A 24,619-nucleotide genomic window follows, 5' to 3' on the forward strand; every position below is an offset into this window, starting at 1 on the left:
GTTCTATTCTATCTAACTAACTAAAATCTAAAGCTAATGCGTAAACCACATTATCGTATCTAATATTATTTTATTTAGTTTTTGACATTTCTTCAATTAGTTAACCATTCTATACAATCAGTGACAAACATTTCAGAACAAGTAATTAGTTTTTGACATTGCTTCAATTAGTTACGTCATATTCTATTTATTTATTAACATGTTAATTTTTGATATTATGCTAAACAAATTTGCATTTACTGTTTTTTTACCAGGGAAAGTTGGATAATTTACAAACATGCCATCAAGATTCCAAAATCGCATAGTTTTGGTGTTTAAAACTTAGGTCATTAGTTTCTACAAAAAAAAAAAAAACTTATGTCATTAGTTGGTTGAGATCAAGTAATTAATTCAGAACAAGAAAAGACTGAAATAGTCGTTGCCAAAGGGGACACCTGTTCCCTCAATCATTTGGACATTTCACTAATTTTGCTCTGACTAATCCTCTTTCTTTAATCAACTTTTCGTTTAATTATACTTATTAGGATGGTTTAATGGTCGGTTTAATGATTCCGGTCATTAGATTTATTTCTGGTTTATGTTTCCTTTTGTGGTTTAGTGGTCGGTTTAATGATTCCGGTTATTAGATTTATTTCTGGTTTAAGTTTCCTTTTGCTTAACCAGATTGGATATATATAGACGTTTATACAGTTAAAGAAAGTTGATAACAAACTTTCACAGTTCTAGAAACTTCATCTTTCTCTCTCGAGCCCTCACCATTGTTGTACTTGGATCTTCAGCTCCGGATAATCAAGTTTAATATGGTATCAGAGTACAAATAACGATCTTCCGCTTCACGATGAGCTTTCCGATATCTCTTCTCTCGCGATTCTTCAATCTTCTCTGTATCGCGTTTAGGGATTTCATCGTACAGCTCGCGCTTTGTTTCGCTCATCTTCTTCGATTGACTCTTGGTTATCTTTGTTGATTTGGTTCTTGACGGATTTGATTCTTTAATTTTCATCTATGGCGAATCCGAATCATCCGCAATCTGAGAGATCGTCTATGGATCATTATGATAATCCGTATTATCTACATCATAATGATCATGCTGGTCTTCTTCTTGTTACTGATCGCTTAATTATTGCATCTGAGTTTCATTCTTGGAGGCGTTCTGTGCGTATGGCGTTGAATGTCTGTAACAAGCTTGGGTTTATTGATGGAACGGTGATTCAACCGGCGTCTACTTACCGTGATTATGGTGCTTGGTCTCGTTGCAATGATATGGTAGCAATATGGCTGATGAACTCTGTATCCAAGAATATTGGTCAGAGCTTGTTATTCATCAATACCGCTGAAGGTATATCGAAGAATCTCTTGGCTCGTTTCAAACCGGATGATGCACCGAGGGGTTTTGATATTAAACAAAAGCTGAGTAAGACTGAACAAGGTTCAATGGATGTATCAACATATTATACTGAACTTGTGACTTTGTGGGAAGAGCACCGACCCGCGAACGAGTCGGTCGCTACGTAGCGACCGACCAAACCTTTCGTTCGGTCGATACGTAGCGACCGATCCAGCGCGGACCAGGTCGCTACGTAGCGACCGAACTATCTCAGACATCGATCAACGGGTAAGACCCAAATCCGTGCATTCTCGTTTATTCCTCAATGCTATCTCCCATGTACCCATCCATATCATTTCTCAGATCATTCCGATCAAAGTTACCGTTGAAACTTTACGATAAAAACCGCGAGAACTTGTTTTTTTCCAAAAGAAAATCGTAACAAACGTTTCATGTCGAAAGACGGCCCAACGAAGTCTAAAACGCGACTACAAGCCCACTTACAATTCTTTAAGAATGAGCTCGTAGATACTATGGCGGTTTATGTTTTTATTATAAAACAAATATAAAAATAAGTTTCCGCAGAAAAAATGTTAAGTTTCCGCGGATAAACATGAAGATCGGAAAAAATGGAATATCTCCATTTTTCACTTAAGACGGCTTAAGGGCAGGAAAGGAAAAGCTAAAACCGACCTTGGAGGAGTATATAAGGAGTCCTAGGCGAGAGGCACAAAAGGGAGAACTGGACCAGAGCAAACTTAGCACTTAGAGCAATTAGACAACTTTTCGTTTTTGTTATTTCGTGTTGCGACTCAACTAGGTTCTGCAGTCTTAGGTTATTAGAACTAGGGAACTCGCCAACAGCTCTTGTAGCCGAGGCTCCTACCTTGTTATAAACGCTCATACGTAAATTCGGAATAAGACTTCTTTTTGCTTTCTCTTTACGATTTCTTATATTTTCATCGTTTTCATTCTCGTATTCTGATTGCTTGGCGTGTGGTTTAGCAGAGATCCGAGACCTCTGGAAAATTAGGGTTTTCCTAACTTTCCTAATTTAACGGAAATCGACGGTGTGAATTTCGGTTCCCATAGTTTGGCGCTAGAAGGAGGGGGGGGGGTACGGATTACTCTAACTCATAGCCGCAAAACGCTTGATCAAAACAATGTCTGGAAATACGAAAGAAAAAATCGCAGTTCGCAACAACGCTGGTAAGACAACTCCAGCCGCCACTGCTCCTATGGCCAACGCTTACGCAAACGCCACAGTTCTTAAGAAAATCGAAAACCTTGCCGCGACTTTTCGCCACAGGAAATGCAATAAAACGAGCTCGCGATTTCTCTTTCTAAACATAAAGGGAAACGATAAATCTTATCAAACCTCGTAAGTTTGGCTCATTACCGAACTAAAGAAATCTCAACGTGTAAGAGTTTTACCAAAACACGTTTCCCAAAAACTTTTTGGAAAAGTAAAACTTCCTCTCCAAAAAAACCACAGAAAAACCCTAGGTTAATCGCGAAAAAAGAAGCACATTAAATCGGGTACATAACTCACCGCTGTACTTCTTCCGACTATCTTGCCGAAAAACCCTAAGTTAGTCGCGGAAAAAAGGAAGCACAGCAAATCGGGTACATAACTCGCCGCTGTACTTCTTCCGACTATCTTGCGGAAAAACCCTAGGTTAGTCGCGGAAAAAAGGAAGCACAGCAAATCGGGTACATAACTCGCCGCTGTACTTACTCCAAATATCTTTCGGAAAAACCCTAGATTTATCATAGAAAAAGGAAGCGCAGCAAATCGGTTATGAAACCCCCACGGCCGTACTTCTTCCAAATAACTTTCAGAGAAACAATGTTAATTTTTGTAGAATCACTCAAAACCTTAAACGGCTGCCGAAGACTAAATAAAGCTAAACGGGAGATCGTATCCCCACCGCTAAAATATTTTATGAAGCCTAAGGTTTCGTAAGAATTCAAGTATCACTTCCATAGTAACAAATTCCGCGAGTTGTCAATGTTTGTCACCTAAATCTTACTTCGGAAAAAACTACTCGAAACTTCCACGGATCAATCCCACGAATATGAGAAAAACTTCTGATTAAGTTTGGTTGCAATAATTAATCTCGTCATGGCTCTCGTAAAACCAAAACTTGGAAACTTTTTTACGGAACAAATATCGTAAAATTATGCTCGACACCATCTTGCGAAATAACCTTTGCAAAAATTAAGCTCGACATCCTTTTACGAAACAACTTTCGTAAAATTAATATCGATAACATTTTGCGGAATAACTTTCGTTAAATTAAATTCGATATTATTTTTTGAAAAAACTTTCGTAAAACTAAAGTTGGCAACATTTGACAACCTTCGAAAATCTAACAACAATCGTAGAAAAAGAATCTCGGATAAGGAAAGAGATGGAGCGAAATCCAAAATTCGAAATTCGCCCATCCGCCTCTCTCCTAGGTCTCACCATCCTTCCTCTCGCGCCTCGATCTGTCGCCAAAATCTCATCACCTGGCAAGTCTTCCTGATCATCCTTGGCACCTCTTGATCATCCCTGGCTATTCCTAACCGCTAAAAAAGTTTTCAACGAGATGCTCATTCATTTTCGTAAATCCTATGTTACTAAGATTGAAACATAGATCACGAAAACCGCAAATATTGGCAGCAGCCTAAACACGGCCAGGAAAGCAGATGAAGAACCCTAAGATCGGCTCACTCGAGTGGATCAGATTTGGATATGAACTTCAGATGGAGAACTAGATGGATTGAAGGGTCTCAGGAAGTATGCGGATTGGCCTTCGATATTCCCAACTTCAGATGGTGCTTGATATGACTCACAAGTCCACCAAAAGAAGAATCTCGAACCGTTGCTTGATATGACTCACAAGACCAACGATTTAGAGAAGGTGTTTGCTTGGATATGACTCACCAAGAAACAAGAAAAGTTCTAAAACAAAGAACAAAGAGTTTAACTCAAAAGCTTAGACAAAATCGATTGATTATTCCCAATGAAGAGTTTACAGAAATCCGATACGCGCCAGCCTTACTCGTAAAGATAGATTTTGAACGAAAAATAAGTTAATTAAGATATAAAGGCCTAAATCCTAATTAAAATATTAATAAATTACTAGAAATTGTTTTAGGTTATGTTCTATTCCTTAAATTAATATTAATTATTTTTCTTTTATAGCTAGAAAACTCTGGTAACCTATTAAAACTCCCAACTGTATTTACGATCTTGTCCAATCAATTCTTGCCTCTGGAGCAGAAGGGCCAAACCACAAAGCTACTTAATTAATTAGGGGCATGTTGCTTTAATTTTATCTAGACCACATATCTATTGTTCGTTCTCTAGAGATATATTTTCTTTTTTTTCTTTTTTTTTTAAACTGCTTACTTAGATTAAAATAAAGACCTAAAATGTTTTACAAATCTGTTGGCTATAGTTACAAAGCTTATCTTTTTTTTTTGTCAACCAAACAATTATATTAAAATAAAAAGGTCTAAGCGATTACATCCAGAATTATGCTCAACAGTAATCAGATAATAGCCAGAGGGATCCTCGACTGTTTGATGAACAACATAATACAGAAACAAAACAGCATAACTAGAGATAACAAGCTACAAAGCCAATCTTGAATCACATAAAAAGCCTGATTGAGCAGTAAAGAATCAAAAGACCCAATTAAAGAAAGCTCATTGTTGTTTAGGGCATTTCCAACCTATACCTATTTTTTTCTCTATAATTCCCACAAAAAAAGAGTAACTCTATTATAAAGTAAATTTTGTTCCAATGGTTTACTTTATAATAGAGTTACTCTATTTTCTCCTCTATAATAGAGTAACTCTATTATAAAGTAAACTATTGGAGCAAAACTTACCCTATGATAGAGTTATTCTATTTTAAATTATAGGGGAAAAAATAGGTATGGGTTGGAGATGGTCTTAGTAGAGGAGATTATGAGACGTAGAATACGAAGGAGAAGAAGCGACCAAGTGATGGTCTCATAAGTACTATTCGGGTTTTACTAATTATCAGATCAGTTTCGGTTCGGTTCCTTCCGGATTCGATTCGAATCGAATATAACCAATGTTTAAAATCGTCCAAAAATATATTTTTTAAACCTCAAAAATTGACAAAAAAAAATTTCAAAATATATAATTTTTTTACAAATCTAATTAAAATTAATTAAACTATCTAAATTAACTAAAAAGTATTCAAAATAACAATTAAAACAAACTAAAAAAATATTTTGAATATTCTAAAATATCTAAATCATCTGAAAATATATAAAAATATTAACATATTTAACTAATTTCATATATCTTCGAATCGTAGTTCGGATTTCGGTTCGGGTTATAACCAAACACCAAAGTACTAAGCTCATAAGTCCCGTTTGAATATTTTTGTATAACAGTTTGGATTCGATTTCGGTTTTTCCGGTTCGGGTTTAAGTAGGTACTTCGAGTTGAGGTAAAAATGTCCAGGCCTAAGCCAGCTCTGCATCATAAGAGATGATCTAGTCGGGTTTGCTTCCCTAATGTGTCAAGTTCAGCACATAAATTACAACTTACATATTTTTATCTTCCGAAAGTGTTTTTCCTTTCTTTCTTTTTTTCCGAAAATGTAATTTGTTGATGGACCTAATTTTTTTTCATTTATTTAAAAAGCCAAATAGTTTGGTCCATGCCTAGATAGATACACATGCATGCATAATGTATCTCTTTACATTTGATCAAAAAAAAAAAGATATCTCTTTACAAAAATCCATATACTAAACTTAACTTATAATAATTTAAATACACTAAAATGAAATAAAATAAGATAAATATTACATTACATTAAAATAAAATTCACACAATAGAAAAATACATTAAATAAATCTCACAAAAAATAAGAATACAATTAACAAACTTAACACGAATTAAAACAAATTACATAAACACATACATATTACATATCTTACAAGTAATATCAAAGAAAATTACATAAACAATCTGTGTGTGTATAATACTAGGGTAAGCCCGGGCTACGCCCGAGATTTTTATTTATTTTCTTAATTTAATTTATTATAGTATTTATATTTATGATACATATATGTAAATGTTAAAATGCATATCATAATTAAATGTTTTTAATTTTTCAAAATGTCAAAATTTACTTATCTCCTAATGCTTTAATAATTATTGTATATTGTTAGATATTTAGTTATGTAGTTTTAGCAAAAAAGATTGTTGAGTTTTTGGCTATCACTGCATGTAAATATATGATCCTAATTTTGTAAATAGTATACTTATTGTCTAAATAAAATTTCATGATTGTTTAACCTATAACTGGATAAAAGAAATAGGTAAATTATGACTAAAGCAATTGAAGTTGAACACACATGAAAGTTGTATGATCCTTGTACTCATAAACTGTCAAAGATCCTTAAATTTTATCTTCATCTATTTGGATAGATAGATATGATAGATATGATTTTCAAATGTGTAATAATCTTATTTTGATTACTGTGAAATCCGAGTTTTTGATACAGCTTAGACAAACATAAAAATCACTTTTTGATATCCAATCATTGAGGTTAATAACTATTTCAGAACTTTTTTATAATTATGTTTTCCCATAACTTATAGACATGTATTTAAATTGACTATACACTACAAGAAAACATATTTTTTACTAGGGCAGTATTCGTTGTAAATTCGTGGTAAACGGGGTGTTACGACGAATTAACGTCGAAAGACGTTTCGTTGTTAAACGTCCGTCGTAACGGAGGTTTCGTCGTAAACGACTCGTTACGTTTACGACGAAATGTATTCCTCGTAAAGCGCAGGGAAAGGATTCGTCGTAAACGCCACGTAAGACTTCGTCGTAAAGCCCACGTAATTATTTCGATGTAAAGCACACGTAAATACTTTCGTTGTAAATCACTCGTAAACAATTCGATGTAAAATCCTCGTAAATATTTCGATGTTAATCACTAGTAAACATTCGATGTAAACTCCATGTAATGTTTACGAGGAGTTTACATCGTTTCTTATTATATTATTATTAATTAGTATATAATAGATTTTAATTTATATTTAATATTCAGAATTTAAAATAATTTAAATTTTAAAACAAAATATGAAATTGGAAAACATATTTTAAAAAGTCATACAATAATATTTAAATTTATAATACAAACAGAAAAAAAAACTACATATTGTCGAAGTAGTTGGTGGGGTTGCTCGGCTGTTGATGGGTTGGATCGGACTCTTGGGGATCTCGTGGTGGCATTCCAAGAGCGGCTCGTCTCTCACTCAACATTCTCTGCATAACCGGGTTTCCCACGGCCATCTTGTCTAGTAAATCCTCAAGAGAGTCTAAACGAACCTGCTGGCTATCCATTTGAGCCTTCTGACTATCCATTTGAGCCTTCATCTGAGCAGTCTCTTCATCCCGTCTCGAAGTGTATGACGAAGTTGCCCTTGCAACTTCGTTAACAGAGCCTATACCGACTATCCGTCCCTTCTTTTTAGGAGCCACCTATAAAATCAAAACATATATTAATATAGTTAATTATGTTAAAATATTTAAAATAATGTAAACTAAAATTTTAAGTTACCTCTTCGAAGATTATGTCGACCTCTTGGGTGGACAATGTGACTGGTAATCCATCGGGAGACTCCTGGGTTAGTTGCGAACTACAAAAAAAAATTAAATTAAATATTATAAATTATATTAATTGAATATTTTAAAATATATATTTAAAACAAAACTTACAGCTTCTAGATGGACTCCTGCATGAGGTTTTTGTCCGGTTCTGTGAAGCATGGGCAAATGACCATCTTTATCCTTCGTCCTTCGAGAAGCCGAGCACGAATTGGCCTTTCTGATCGAAGAGGGGTGCTCCCAATAGGCGATGAGGCCATCCCACACATCCGTCGTGAGCTCAGTGGGCTTTCCCTCATACCCGTAGATCTCCCACTTGTCCTTCCAATCAGAGACTGTGTTGCAGAGGCGTATCTTTGCCTTTGCAACGAATTCCGCCTTCACCCTCTCGGTGATTCCCAAAGACCAATGCCACTTTTTCTGAAACATAAAAATTTTGAAAAAATTACAATTAATAATAAATATTAAAAATATATATATATATTTAAAAGTGAAAATTTAATTAAATTTAAAAATCTTACCGCAAAACATTTAAACCACGTGATCTTAACGTGATTTGGTGTCTTGCTCCAGTTCGGGTATGCCCCGTCGTAGTAACCCTTAATCGTCGCCGAAACGCTCCGGCTAACACGGTTGTTAGCCCCAAACCTGAAAAAAAAAATCAATTTAACCGTTACAAAATAAAAATTAATTAAATTTTAAAGTAATAAAAATTAATAAATTACCAATAAGTTCCTCGGGGTCTATCGGGGTCTAGAACATCCAAACCCTCCCGTCCAGGCTTGGCAAGCAAATCCTCCACCGTATATCTCGCGAAGGGAGCATATGAAGGCACACGCAAATCCGGATGAACTGCACCTTCTGGGACAGGCTCAGGTGCAGCCGCTGGAGGAGGAGGTGGAGGCATCTGCGGTGGAAGAGGAGGACTCGAAAAAAATCTCTGAGAAGTCTGAGAGTCTGGAACTGTATCGGAAGACGATGGACCGGAAGAAGATGTACCGGAACCATCGCCAAACAACTGGGCATAAGTAGGTGCTGCTGGTTTCCTTCTAGGAGCCATCTAAAAAAAAAATTAAATAAATTTAATCAATTATGACGACATAATTAAAAAATTATTCCGTTACCTAACTAATCACCTAAACTATAGGATTTCGTCATCTAACTAATCACCTAAACTAATTATCTAAACAATCACCTAAACTAATTACCTAACTAATTAATAACCTAAACAAACTTAAAAAAAAAAAAAAAAGGAGGTAAGAGAATGTACCTTAGGGAGAGGAGAGGATTTTGGGAGGAATGGACGAGGCAGCCTCGTCTCGGCGTCCCAATATATTGAAAATGTTTCGTCGTAAACGCGACGTAACATTACGACGAAGTTACCAGGCCCGTGTTTTTCGATTTACGACGAAATTACGTCGAAACATCGGTTTACGACGAATTTACAAGGCCCACGTTTACGACGAAGTTACCAGGCCCGCGTTTTTCCATTTACGACGAAATTACGTCGAAACATCGGTTTAAGACGATTTTACAACGCTTAACCCTAAACACCGAGAATGAAATCCCTATACCCCAAAGTCACATATCATCTAACATCATATCTCTTCTTCTCTACTACTTTGTGCTCTTTCTCCAACTTAAACTCTAAAACCCTAAAACTCCAAATATTTTTTTTTAAAATTAACACAAATACATATTATATAAAACAACATTTGTTACACATACATTAGGATGGTAAAAAAACAATATTTCTTTAAACATACGTTACAATAGAGAAATACAACATTAGAGACATATATTACATCACTCTAAATCATTTTCGTTCTCATCAATATTACATCACTCTAAATCGTTTTCGTTCTCATCACTATCATTACAATCATCATCGTCGCTTCTCTCGAACTCGTCTTCACGTGCTTCATCTGTCGCATCTTCGGGAATATCTTCATATTGAAAGTTTTGCGGGTCGATCAAAAGGATTTCATCAGTTGGTTGTTCTGGTACCTCAACTTCATTGATAGCGTCTTCTTCTTGCAAGGGCGGTTCTTCTCCAGCGACAATGCGTCCACGAGGTGTAATTTTGATAGCAGCTAACCAGTTTATCCCGGAAGTTCGAAGCCGAGGATAAGGAAGGAAGCTTACTTGCTCGGCTTGTGAAGCTAAAATGAAAGGCTCAAATTTGTTGTATCTTCTCCCAAAATTGACATCCACAACACCAAATTTGTTATACCGAATCCCTCGGTTCACAACAGGATCGAACCATTCACATTTGAAGAGGACGCATTTTAGCTTCAATAACCCCGGAAATTCCACTTCAATAATCTCCTGCAAGATCCCGTAAAAGTCCGTTTCACCTTTCACACATATTCCGTAGTTACTCGTTGCCCGATGTCTCCCATACTCGTATGTGTGAAAGGTAAATCCTCGTGTGAAATACATAGGTGATGTGGTGACCTTTGCAACTGGACCTTGAACCAATTCGTGAAACCATACGGGATAATAAGGATCGTCATAATCAACCTGCAAAAAGCAGTTATTCTTAATTAATATTGAAGTATCAAAACACTTACTTAATTAATCAATGTATGAGATATATTACGTACCTGTGATTTTAACCACTTGACAAAGTGCTTATCTTTACGTGTGTCCACATCAGTTGCAGATATTCCTGGTATTGCTTCTTCAACTTGAGATACAAACATGCTGCAAATTAAACAAATAATCAAGTCATACATAATTAACTGCAATTCATATAATTAACATTCACAAAAATATTTACCTTTCAAAGTAACGGGTCACTGCATCCTCGCAGTTGAGCAGAATATAAGTGTGGGCACTATGTTTATCCTCTTCACATGACCACCATACTTCTTTCGTTTTACCACCAAACCGTGCAATTTCGCAGAAAATGTCAGGAACACCATCAATTGGATATGATGTCGGTACTCCACCATCATCATATCTTCTAGGAACTCTTTTCCTCGTACGAACAGTTGGAGCAAAGTAGTATGATGTGAAGTTAGATGTTTCGGCTGTCAAACTTCCCGCAACTATTGAACCTTCCACCTTTGCAAGATTTCTTGCTTTCCCCTTCAAATGTTTCATCTGTCGCTCATACGGATACATCCATCCGTTGTGAACAGGTCCACGAAGCAATGCTTCATACGGTAGGTGGACAACTAGATGCTCCATGACGTCAAAAAATGAAGGAGGAAATATCTTCTCCAGGTTGCACAATATGATCGGAATGTTATGATGAAGTTGTTCGATGACTTCTTCCTTGAACGTACGTGTGCTGAGATCTCTGAAAAAAGCGCCGATGGCTGTATATTGCAAAAGTAATCAAATTAATAACATTTCATAACATATGTATATATATTAACGTTTTATAATTACCTGCAAGTGCTTCATGGACATTTGCTGGAAGGAGCTCGGCAAAAGCAAATGGAAGTAGTCGTTGCATAAACACATGACAATCATGACTCTTCATTCCGGAGAACTTTTGACCTCGTTCAACACATCTTGACAGATTTGAAACATAACCATCAGGAAACTTAACTTCTGATGCAACCCAGTCAAACAAGGTTGTTTTGGCTTCTGATGACAACCGGAAGATGGGAACAGGAACGTTTCCATTGCTCTTGATATGTAACTCACTTCTTGAGCAAATATCAGGTAAGTCCATCCTTGACTTTTTGTTATCTTTTGTCTTCCCAGGGACGTTAAGTAATGTATTCATGATGTTCTCAAAAAAGTTCTTCTCAATATGCATGACATCCAGATTGTGGCGTAAGAGAAGATCCTTCCAATAGGGTAGCTCCCAAAATATACTCTTCTTATGCCAATTGTGAGACACACCATATCCATCAGGCATATTTCCAGGAACATGCCAATTTCCTCCAACTTTAACTGTTTCCTGAGCTCCGTAATAATCAATGTCTGCTTCGATCTGCTGGCCGGTGAGATATGGAGGAGGACCGTCTCTGACAATTTTTTTGTGCCGAAACAATGTCTTATTTCTTCTGTACGGATGGGCAAGTGGAAGAAAGCGACGATGACAGTCAAACCAACAACTCTTCCTACCATTCTTCAGTTGAAAAGCATCCGTCGATCCAAGACAATATGGACAAGATAATCTTCCATGTGTTGTCCAGCCAGACAACATCCCATAAGCAGGGAAATCACTTATCGTCCACAGCAGAACTGCTCGCATCGTAAAATTGTTTTTCAAGGAACAATCGTACGTCCTCACCCCTTCTGACCACAATTGCTTTAGCTCTTCTATCAACGGTTGAAGAAAAACATCAAGAGACCGTTTTGGATGCTTCGGCCCAGGGATTAATATGGTCAAAAATAGAAATTCTTGTTCCATGCACATATCCGGCGGTAAATTGTACGGCGTAAGAATGACTGGCCACAAAGAATATTGTCTACCAGACATTCCAAATGGACTAAATCCATCGGTGCATAACCCAAGATAGACATTCCGAATATTTGTAGCAAAATCTGCGTGTACCTTGTTGAAATGTTTCCACGCTCTTGCGTCTGATGGATGTGCAACCTCACCATCTCTCTGGACATGTTCCGCATGCCACCTCATCGATGCAGCAGTCCTCTCAGATTGATATAATCTTTTCAATCTGTCTGTAATTGGTAGGTACCACATCCTTTGGTACGGTACCCTATTCCTCCCACGGCCTTGCGGTTTGAATCGTGGTTTTTTGCAGAATCGACACTCTTCTAACTTGTCATCTTCTTTCCAGTAGATCATGCAGTTGTCGATGCAAACATCAATCATCTCCGAAGGCAACCCAAGACTATAAACCAATTTCTGAATCTCATAATAAGATTCAGCAGACACGTTGTCTTCTGGCAAATACTCTTTTAACAACTCCGCCCATGCATCCATGCAATTCTAAGGTAAATTATGATCCGTTTTAATATTCATCATCCTAGCTGCTAGAGACAATTTAGAGAGACCTTCTCTACAACCAGTGTAGATTGGTTGATTTGCAGCATCTAGCATTTCATAAAACCTTTTTGCATCCAAATTAGGTTCTTCTACATTTCCAGTTCCATCAGCTATTGTTGTAGTTGTTTCTAAAAATGCATCACTAATCATATCTTGAACCCTATCATGATCTACCATCTGCTCATGATCTTGATGATAATTATATTCATTATGCAAATGATTCGGTTCTTCACTATGATGACCATCCTCAAAATTATTATTACTACTACTAGCTTCATTTCCCCCATAACCCTCTCCATGTTGATACCAAATGTAGTACTGTGGTGTAAATCCTCTGTTTACTAAATGCTTCCATACAGTTTCACTACGTGCAAATTTTGAATTCTTGCATTTCCGACAGGGGCAGAACATCTTACCGCTTTCCTGTGTGATCGGTGTACAGCCCGCCTGGTGCATGAATGTCTCTAGCCCGCTCAGAAATGCGTTCGTCACCCTCCCGTCGGAATCTTTGTGCAAATACATCCAACTCCGTAACTCGTAAATACTACCGCCACCGGCCATTTTTTTCTTAGATTTTTTTTTGAAATCTTTTTTTTTCTGATTTTTTTTTCGGATTTTTTTTTCTCCCGTTTGTGTGTTGTGAGGAAGAGAGTTGTGAGAAATGACATATATATAGAGAAATTTTCGAGTTGGGTAGTTGAAATATAACAACGATTTTACAAGGAATATCTTACATTGATTTTACATGGTTTTAACATATTATTTACAACGACTTTACGACGAAATTAGGTAAGTTAAATCACATTGAATACACGTTTTCACCTAAATATAACGGTAACATGCTTCGTCGTAATGTCGATGTAATGATTACGACGTATTTCTCATTCAACGTACATTCGTTGTAAACTTACATGGAGTTTACGACGAAATCAGTTCGTCGTAAATTTACATGGCGTTTACGACGAAAGTTAGATTCCTCGTAATTTCGTTGTAAAGACCATGTAAATTTACGACGAAATATTTTCGTCGTAAATGTTCGTTGTTATGGGCACGTTTTCTTGTAGTGATATAATTAATATTGTTTGGAAAATATAAAAAAAAAAATTAAACAAAAGTACCAAAAAGATATTTTTTATAAAAAAAGGAAGTAAATAACTATATTTTCTAGTTTCTTAGTTTCTAAGTACACATGCAGTCTTAGTTTCTTTTTATATTGTATTTTTGATTCATGAATATCAGATACACGATAGCAAATGGACTGACAAAATTTTGTTCATCAAACATGTTAAATAGTGTTAGAAGCATATGGTACGTAGAGGAAGACCTGGATTGTGAATGATATTATCATATCACACAGTTGGACAATAATATTGATATGAACCAAGATCTGTGGACTGTGGCAGATTAAATAGTGTCAGAAGAAATGATGCGCTAGTGAGTTGAATAAATAATTGTTGCTCTCATCCATGTCAAAAAATGTTACCCCATTCCATCTAACTCATGTCCGCAAAATCAGAAAATATTGCTCATCTCTAATATTAAACACTTTAAAAATAAAGGGTTCAAGTTCCTTAGAAAAAAATTGATTTAACCCAATTTTTCCGAGATCCTTACTCAACAAAGTCTTCTTCCTTTATATATGGTCTTCAACTGCACATATTTTGAATAAAATAATGTTCAAATAATTTATCACCAAAGCTAATCTTTACCATTTGAGCTGAACACAAATCAGAATTGCAGGTGTGACAAATATATTACCAAAGATATTCTTTTACAAATGGCATATATCAACGTTTGCTAATTAACCGAATACAGTCCGCACCAAGGTTTCTAATTTCCCAATTGATAATTTGCTTAGGTTGAAGGCATAACAACGACAAAGCCATTAAGGTTCAACAAATAAACTACTAAAGTTTCTACTTACCCAATTGAGCTAAAGACACATGTGATCTTCAAAGAAACAGTTTTTAAGATATGGTTTTTTTTGCAATGAAACTAAAGCAAAGACCCAAAATGCAGCAATCTTGTGCTAGTCAGAGTAGGCAATTAGAACTGTCCTTATGAATATAAAGAGAGTTGCAAAAGTTAGTGTTAAACTTTAAGATCATATCTGAAAGCTACGAAGAAGTAAATCAGTACCTGCAGTGTTTAAACGATCCTGAAAGTCCATTGGTAGAGAGGAACCTGAGCATTTATCAAGCTTCAAAGCCTCGAGATCATCCAGTCTCGCCTTAGCCAAAACATCCATATCCACGTCGTTGACCATCATCCGCGTGAGAATAATGTTCGTGAGGCGTCTCACTTCCGTCTTCAAACGACCTTAGCCTCAAGGTATATTAATTATTCTTGAACGCCGTACACCTCCTTGTGAGTAGCCTTCTCCCAAACGCCGCCGTTAAAGTTCTGTCGCCCTTCGGATCTGTTGTCCCTCTGGAAAGTTCCACGGTGTTCTTAACACCACCGCCATGGGACTAACAAATTTGGTCTGGTTGTTGAAGCGAAGGGAAACTGGTGAGTCAGTGAATTTGAAGTGGTCGTTACTTCGTGTGAAGTTGAATACGCTTAGTTACAGATGGCACCTTCCTTCAGCAGGTGCTTTGAAGTTTTGAATCAATGAGCCCCTGTAGAATCTTGGACCAAGGTGGACTGTAAAAATTAGGAAAATTCCTTGAAGAACTTACTTCAGCGCTCTCGCAGCTGTGGCTGCAATACATAATGAATCCAAACAGGTAGAAACTTGGTTCACCCTGTCGAACACAAAAAAAAAAAAAGAGATAAAAGGGTCGAGTCAATGCAGAAACAAAAGCCTTGAATGAAATCAAATAAATCCAGGAGTATAATCTAACTCGGTACACATGCAAGAAAAATTGCTCTTATAGGTAAAAGTATTGCACAATATATAATGTTAATATTTTCGAAGTGGTTTAGGTAAAGTACGGAACTTCATAGAACTCATTGTGATGAGAACAGCTCCAAAGGTTTTCAAAGGTGAAATGCAAGTATCTATACATATGAAATCTGCAAGACTCAGCTTGTAATCTTCTTTCTATTGATCAAACCAAATCAATTCTATTGAATCTCATCAAAAACAAAAACTCTAACTCTATTTTGTTAAAATTCTATGTCTCTAATTCACCTATTTTGCCAAATACGAATTTTTGTATACTGGAAACATATAAGAAAACATTGTTCACTACAAGAAAACAATCATCGGCCCTAAAAAAAAAATTAAAACATCAAAAATATTTTCATCTCATTTCTATTTTTAATGTTTTCATTTATATATTTATAAAAGGTTTTATAAACGTTTTAAAAAAACTATTAAAACTTTTATTATATATGTATACACAATTATAAAATGTTTTATAAATGAAGAAAAATATTGTTAAATATTTATAAAATTTTTTAAAGAACGTTTTATTATACATAGTTTAGTGGAAACTTATAAAAATTTTAAAATTTTTATTATACATGATTTATATATATATATGTATACAAAATTATAAAAAATTTATAAATATAGAAAAATGTTGTTAAATATTTTTAAAAAATTTTAAAAACGTTTTATTATATATATTTCATTACTGGAAACTTGAAAAACGTTTTTAAAAATAAAAAATAAAAAAACATTTTAAAAAATAAAAAAATGTTTATAAAAATCAAAAAACGTTTTTAAAAATAAAAAAATGTTCCAAAAAACCTAAAACAACAATCCTAACTTATATATCCTAAACTATCAATCAAACAACCTAAAATCCGAGATCTAACTTCCAAAACCCTAAACAATTGAGATTAAAGAAGGTTTGGGATGATTCTTACATGATTTAGGGTTTGGGGAAGAGATATGAGGGTGAGAAGAGGATTCGCCAGTGAAGGGAGGTGGATAATGGCCGGAATCGCCGGTGTAGAGGGAGGAATCGCCGTGAGAGAGAGGATTTTTGAGAGAGAGAGACGGAAATAACGAAGAAGGAAGAAGAAGGGTTATTATATCTGAAGATTCCGACGGACACGGGTTCGTCGGTATTCCGTCGGTATAATTAAAATATACCAAATGCCGATTCGCGAAAATTTTCAAGCGGTTTGGTTCTCCCGGGCAAATTGAATTTCCGACGGAATGTGTCCGTCAGTATATTCCGACGGACTGTGTCCGTCAGTATATTTCGACGGAATTCCGACGACTTATTGTTTAGGGTGTTGATTTCAAGTTTCTAAATGCAAAATCCAAATCTTTGATAATATATATAGTATTTGCATAAAGATTTAACAATAAAAATGTTTTATAACACGATTTTACACAACAACATTTTTTGTAGTGTAAGCTTATATGAATATGATTGTATAAGTATATGAATGTTAAGATGAGATGTTGTGAAAACAATGATATGCATACATAAATATTTTAATGAGTTGTTATATTTGAACGGTTGCGATCTAATACTATACTAAACACTTATTATGTGTTATTTTCATAGTTTTGGCATCTAAATTTATAGATTTTTATGATTGAAATTTTTTAGAAACACATGTCTTCGTCGGAATGTCGTCGGTATATTCCGACGAATTACCGATGACCTTTCCAAATTTCAATGAAACCCAATGTCGTCGCTAAGTCGTCGGTATATTGCGAGGGATTTCCGACGGACCAATAAAAAAAAAAAAAAAAACTAATCAGAATCTTCTGAATCTTCATCAAACTCCCCAACCTCGGCTTCTGGCTCCGAATGTACAACAACATCATGTCCAAACACAGTCAAATTCTCAACGATTTGAACATTTTCCAAATCTTCAACTACCTGGGCGTTGCTGGTAGACTCTGGTTGCAATGGTTCATCATCATCAGAAGTTCCATCCACTCGTCCTCTTGGGTTGATTTGCGTTACAGTAACCCATGGATCGTGTCTGTACGTCACCCGAGGGTAACTGATGTAGCACACCTATACATATCAATTATACAAAGTATTAGTAAAATATATAACATTAATTAATTATATTGGTAAAAAATTATGAATAGATTGACATACCTGATCAGCTTGCGAACCAAGAATGAAGGGATCATAATATTGACGTTTCCGCCGCGAATGAACTGATGTAACACCAAACGCATCAATCTTCATTCCTCTATCTGGGGTGGTGTCATACCAATCACAATAGAATACTACACAACGCAATCCAACCATTCCACGAAATTGGATTTCCAATATTTCTTTTATGTTGCCGTAGTAGACATCGTCACCGGAAGAAGATGAAACACCAGCATCATATGTTGTCTTAGAATGACCTTTCCTTGTGAATGCATATCCTCGCGTACAAAATTTAGGATATGATTTGACCACATAGTTTGGTTCCTGCACAAATTCGCGTATCCAATCATCGAACACAAGACCTCTGGCCAAACCATCATTCACCTATAAATTAAAAACATATATGATTGAAAAGTTAATTAGTTTATATTAAATTTAAACTAATCATTTGCATAGGGTAATATGATATATGACTCACATAACTACGAAGCCACGCAGCAAATCCGTTATCTCTAAGTTGTCGAAGCTCATCTTCTGTTGCATGCCTGTGAGTCATACGCAACTCCGCCATATATACACTATATACAAAAATATTATCAATATGAAATAAATTTATTGAATATTAATCTAACAATAAATGAATAAATATTTTTACCTCTCATATTGTAAAACATCTTCACAGTTGGTGAGCAAATATGTTTGCAAATGAGCGTGCTCAGTGTCCGTAAGTCTCCGCTCGTGAATTTTCCACTAAGTCGTCCTATTTCCTTGAACATGCTTGGGACAGTAACATGATATGTTGCTCTCTCCCCTCTATCATCATGCCGAGCAGGTCTTCGGTGTTTTGTATGCACTTCTGGTGAAAAATAATTTTCAGCAAAGATTGCAGTTTCTTCATTGATCACCTGTGCCTCTATAGATCCTTCCACCCTGCTTTGATTTTTGACCATCTTCTTCAGATGATGCATATAACGCTCAAAAATATACATCCATCTGTATTGCACAGGACCACCAAGTTCCAATTCTCTTGCGAGATGAATAGCAAGATGTTCCATTACATCAAAGAATGATGGAGGAAATATCTTCTCAAGGTTGCACATGCTGACTGGTGCGTTTGTCTTCAAATTATTAATACCCTCTTCAGTCACTACTCTGCTGCATAAGTCGCGGAAGAAAACACTAATCCCTACATAGATAAAAGACATATATAATTTTCGTAAGTATTAAGTTTTTATAAGCATAATTGTTAAATATAAAAATAAATTAAATTGTAAAAATATAAGATACCTGCAATTGCTTCATGAACATTACGTGGCAATAATGCTGAAAAAGCAAACGGAAGGAGGCGCTGCATAATTACATGACAATCATGACTCTTCAAGCCAGTAAATTTTCCTTCGCTTCTATCAACGCAGTTCCCCAAATTTGATGCATATCCGTCAGGAAATTTCACTTTATCTGTAATCCAATCAAAGAACTCTTCTTTTCTAGCACCATCCAGCCGATAAATGGGAAAAGGGGCCGTACCGTTCTCATCAACGTGAAGTTCAGAACGATCACAGATATCGACTAAATCCAACCTTGACTTCAAATTATCCTTCGTTTTACCTTGGATGTTAAGGACTGTGTTCATCAGATTGTCGAAGAAGTTCTTCTCAATATGCATGACATCTAAATTATGCCGCAATAGATGACTCTCCCAATATGGCAGATCCCAGAAAATACTCTTTTTGTGCCAGTTATGTAGCTCTCCAACCGCACTGACTCGAATGTTTTCATGTCCACCTACATCTGGCGTCCTTTCTGCATCAAAATACCTAAACTGCTTCAACAAATCTTTCCCACTAACTTCCTCAGGTGGACCATCAAACACTTGCTTGTTCTTCGTAAACGAAGTCTTACTCCTGCGGTATGGATGATCAGGTGGTAGAAATCGTCTGTGACAGTCAAACCAACACGTTTTCCTTCCGTTCTTTAGTTGGAAAGAATCTGTGTCATCTTGACAATATGGACATGATAGCCTCCCATCTGTTGTCCATCCAGATAACATACCATATGCTGGAAAGTCACTTATTGTCACTACAAGAAAACATCGGTATTCTGACGGACATTCCGACGGAAAATGAAATCCTCGGAATTTCCCGAGGAATTTCCGAGGAAATTCCGAGGAAACCCAAGATTTGGGTTTCCTCGGAATTTCCTCGGAATATACCGACGGAATTCCGAGGAAACATCAATCCGTCGGAATATTCCGAGGAAATTCCGACGAACTAGTGATCGATCGATGCGTTTTTGGACATATACCCATCGATCAATCACATTGTTACGCTTTGGTCCATCTTAGTGATCGATCGATGCATTTTTGGACATAAATACATCGATCGATCCGTTTATAAAAAAACAATCGAGATTTTGAAACCCCAAACACTAGTTCCTCAGAATTTCCTCGGAATATTCCGAGGAAATTCCGAGGAACACTTGATATCCTTGATCGATCGATGGGATAATCTCATCGATCGATCACATTGTTACGCTTTGGTCCATCTTAGTGATCGATCGATGCGTTTTTGGTCATAAATACATCGATCGATCCGTTTATAAAAAAACATTCGAGATTTTGAAACCCCAAACACTAGTTCCTCAGAATTTCCTCGGAATATTCCGAGGAAATTCCGAGGAAAACTTGATATCCTTGATCGATCGATGGGATAATCTCATCGATCGATCACATTGTTACGCTTTGGTCCATCTTAGTGATCGATCGATGCGTTTTTGGACATAAATACATCGATCGATCCGTTTATAAAAAAACATTCGAGATTTTGAAACCCCAAACACTAGTTCCTCAGAATTTCCTCGGAATATTCCGAGGAAATTCCGAGGAACACTTGATATCCTTGATCGATCGATGGGATAATCTCATCGATCGATCACATTGTTACGCTTTGGTCCATCTTAGTGATCGATCGATGCGTTTTTGGACATAAATACATCGATCGATCCGTTTATAAAAAAACATTCGAGATTTTGAAACCCCAAACACTAGTTCCTCAGAATTTCCTCGGAATATTCCTACGGAATTCTGAGGAAGAAAAGGGTTTCCTCGGAATTTCCTCGGAATATTCCGAGGAAATTCCGAGGAAATAGGGTTTTTAAACCGAAAACAACGTTTTGCGGTTTGAATAACACTTATATAACCCTTATTAAGTGTCTTACGTTCATTATGAAGTCAAAAATTTGTTCATTACCCTATAATAAACACTTTTCCGATTGTATGAACGAAATCCCCACAACATAAGAGAAACACTTATACACTTTAATGAACGGTAAAGGGAATACTTACAATTCGTTTTGAAATTTGTTATTTCATGGTTTATGCTCATCTATACAAAGAATCCTCAATGGTATGCATTACAATTGTATAAGAAATAAAATACGGCAAAAAAAATTGATGTTTTGAAACCTCAAACACTAGTTCCTCGGTATTTCCTCGGAATATTCCGAGGAAATTCCGAGGAACAATATAAATTAATAGAAATACATGCACATGATATTCTTTTTCCTCGAATTAATGAAAATATTCCGAGGAAATTCCGACGGATATTTAAGTGGCCGTCGGAATTTCCTCGGAATATTTTCATTTAACCGGGCAAACAAGCCGCCAAATATTTCGCGAAAATTGAAATTGAAAATACTGAGGGAATTCCGACGGAAAATATCCGTCAGACCCAAGGTTTTATAAACTCGAACCGCATCTTCTTCCCCATTTCTCTCTTCTTCCCCATTTCTCTCTTCTTCCTCTCCGGCGATCTCTCTCTCCTTCCGGCGTTCTCCACCTTCTCTCACGACGATCTCTCCGGCGAATCCTTTCCATTCCTTTACAAATCATGTAAGGACCTTATCCCACTCTCTTAGGTCCTATTTGTTAGGTTTTTAAGTAGATTTGATGATTTTAGAAGTTTTTTGATAGATTTTTGTTAGGGTGATTGGGTAGGATTGTGATTTGTTGTGTAATAGGTTTAGAATTGTGATTTGGTTGTGTTGAATTGATTTAGAACTTTTTTTATAAATTGTTTATTATTTTTGTATTTACAAAACGTTTATATAAATTCGATTTTACAAAACGTTTTTGTATATAAATTCGATTTTTGGATTTATAAAAGATGATTTCATATTTATAAAAATATTTATATTTATTAAAACTAATTTTGTATTTATAAAACATTTTTTTGATTTATAAACACTATTTTTTTATTTTTGTATTTATAAAAACTATTTTTAAATATAAAAAAACGTTCTTTGTATATAAATTCGTTTTTTGGATTTATAAAAGATGATTTCATATTTTAAAATTAATTTTGTATTTATAAAACATTTTTTGATTTATAAACATTATTTTATTATTTTTTGTATTTATAAATTCTATTTTGTATTTATAAAAAGATGATTTCATATCTATAAAAATATTTATATTTATTAAAACTAATTTTGTATTTATAAAACATTTTTTATTTATAAACACTATTTTATTATTTTTTGTATTGATAAAAACTATTTTGTATTTATAAAAAGATGATTTCATATTTATAAAAATATTTATATTTATTAAAACTAATTTTGTATTTATAAAACATTTTTTTATTTATAAAAACTATTTTATTATTTTTTGTATTTTAAATATGTTTTCTATTTCAATTTTAATTTTATATTTTTGAATTTCAATTTAAAAAAATAAATTTATAATTTTTTTTTTGAATTTTGGAAATATTCCGAGGAAGTGTATCCCTCGGAATATTCCGACGACATATTCCTCGGAATATTCCGAGGAATTTCCGACGAAAAAAGTCCTCGGAATATTCCGAGGAAATTCATTTCCTCGGAATTCCGTCGGAAATTTCCGAGGGATTTCCGAGGAAAGATGAATTTCCGAGGAGTTATTTCCGAGGACTTTTTTCGTCGGTATGTCGTCGGAATAGCGTTATTCCGACGACATACCGACGATTTTTTCCCTCAGTATGCCGCTGTTTTCTTGTAGTGTGTCCACATAAGTACTGCCCGCATCTGAAAGTTTTCTTTGCACGAAACATCGTATGTCTCAAAACCATGCGCCCATAGTTGTTGCAACTCATATATCAGTGGTTGAAGAAACACATCTAGTGATCTTTTAGGATGATCTGGTCCGGGGACGAGAATTGAGAGAAACAAAAACTCTCGTCGCATGCACAAGCTCGGCCGTAAGTTGTACGGTGTCACAATAACTGGCCATAGAGAATACTGTCTTCCATGCTTTCCAAATGGGCTGAAACCATCAGTAGATAATCCAAGATAAATATTTTTTCTCTCTTCCGTAAATTCTGGATATGTTGACTGGAAATGTTTCCAAGCCTTCGCATCTGAAGGATGTCTAATCTCACCATTTGTGGAATGCTCTGCATGCCATCTCATTGCTTTTGATGTGCGCTCACACTGATACAACCTCTTCAATCTTTCCGTCAAAGGCAAATACCACATTCTTTTGAATGGGATCGGAACTCTTCCCCTCGTCTCCTGATAACGAGGTTTCCCACAAAATTTGCATACATTCCGTGTCCCATCCGCTCTCCAGTAGATCATGCAGTTGTCAATACATACATCTATCACTTCATACGGTAGTTGACGACCGGCAACAAGTTTCTGAACCTCGTAGTATGAACCCGGTGCAAGGTTATCCTCAGGTAGAATACCTTTGACAAAATCAGTAATCGCATCCATACATTCTTCAGCCAAATTATAGTCTGTCTTAATACCCATTAATCTAGTTGCAGATGATAAGACTGAATGACCATCTCTACAATTTTGATACAAAAGTTGTTTTCCTGCATCCAACATGTCAAAAAATCTCCTAGATTCGGGATTTGGTTCTTCCCCTCTATAATGATCATGTACCATCTGCTCAGTACCTACACTCTAATCTATATCCGTTCTAGATTCTTCTAACCTAATATCAGGCTGAAGTTCACTAACAGGTTGAGGTTCGCTAGTACTACCATATTCATAACCAGTTTCCCCATGAAGGTACCAAACTTTATAATTACGTGAAAACCCTTTCATATACAAATGAGTCCAAACATCAAATTCTTTTATAACCTTATTATTATTGCAAGTAGAGCAGGGACATCTTAACATACCACTTTTTGCATCCGGTTGCTGTTGAACAAGCCTCATGAATTCTCCAATCCCTTGAACGTATTCTTCCCTAAGCAAATTGGTGTTCGGATCCAAATGAGGTTTATCCATCCACGAACGATAATAAACTTCTGAAGACATGATTTTCACGGAATTGTTATGACTAAAGAGAATGAAGAGAGAATGAAGTGTGAATGAGTTGAAAGAGGAGGGGTTGTATTTATAGGAAATTGTTTACGGCCCTCCGACAACTTTCCGACGAAATTCCGACGGATGTAAAGCAGTCCGTCGGAATTCCGTCGGTATTGTCCAATCTCAAACGGCTATATAACAGTCATATATATTTGTCGGCAACGGTCACATGGTTCGTCGGAAATTCGTCGGAAAATTCCGACGGAATTCCGACGACTGTACTGTTAATCGGAATGTCATCGGAAATTCGTCGGAATATACCGACGAACTTCCGACGACTA

General features: G+C 35.7%; 1 protein-coding gene and 1 long non-coding RNA gene across 2 annotated transcripts; one reads left to right on the forward strand and one right to left on the reverse strand.

The window, feature by feature from the left end:
* The first annotated feature begins 1,005 nt into the window (after positions 1 to 1,005).
* LOC125587334 lies at positions 1,006 to 1,515 on the forward strand. The gene has a single exon (XM_048757590.1). The coding sequence runs from the start codon at positions 1,006 to 1,008 to the stop codon at positions 1,513 to 1,515; it is 510 nt and encodes a 169-aa protein (XP_048613547.1).
* A 12,869-nt stretch (positions 1,516 to 14,384) lies between these two features.
* LOC111203914 lies at positions 14,385 to 16,153 on the reverse strand. Its single transcript, XR_002656326.2, has 2 exons — positions 15,100 to 16,153; positions 14,385 to 14,610 (listed from the first exon to the last, which is right to left on the reverse strand). It is a non-coding gene; the product is annotated as an uncharacterized LOC111203914 (long non-coding RNA).
* Positions 16,154 to 24,619: the final 8,466 nt, after the last annotated feature.

Source organism: Brassica napus, chromosome C5, assembly GCF_020379485.1.
Source record: "Brassica napus cultivar Da-Ae chromosome C5, Da-Ae, whole genome shotgun sequence".
In the NCBI taxonomy this organism is placed as follows: domain Eukaryota; kingdom Viridiplantae; phylum Streptophyta; class Magnoliopsida; order Brassicales; family Brassicaceae; genus Brassica; species Brassica napus.

What these genes read in the sequence shown, in the direction of transcription:
- LOC125587334 (XM_048757590.1), top strand. Translation starts at nt 1,006, where the DNA reads ATGGCGAATCCGAATCATCCGCAATCTGAGAGATCGTCTATGGATCAT.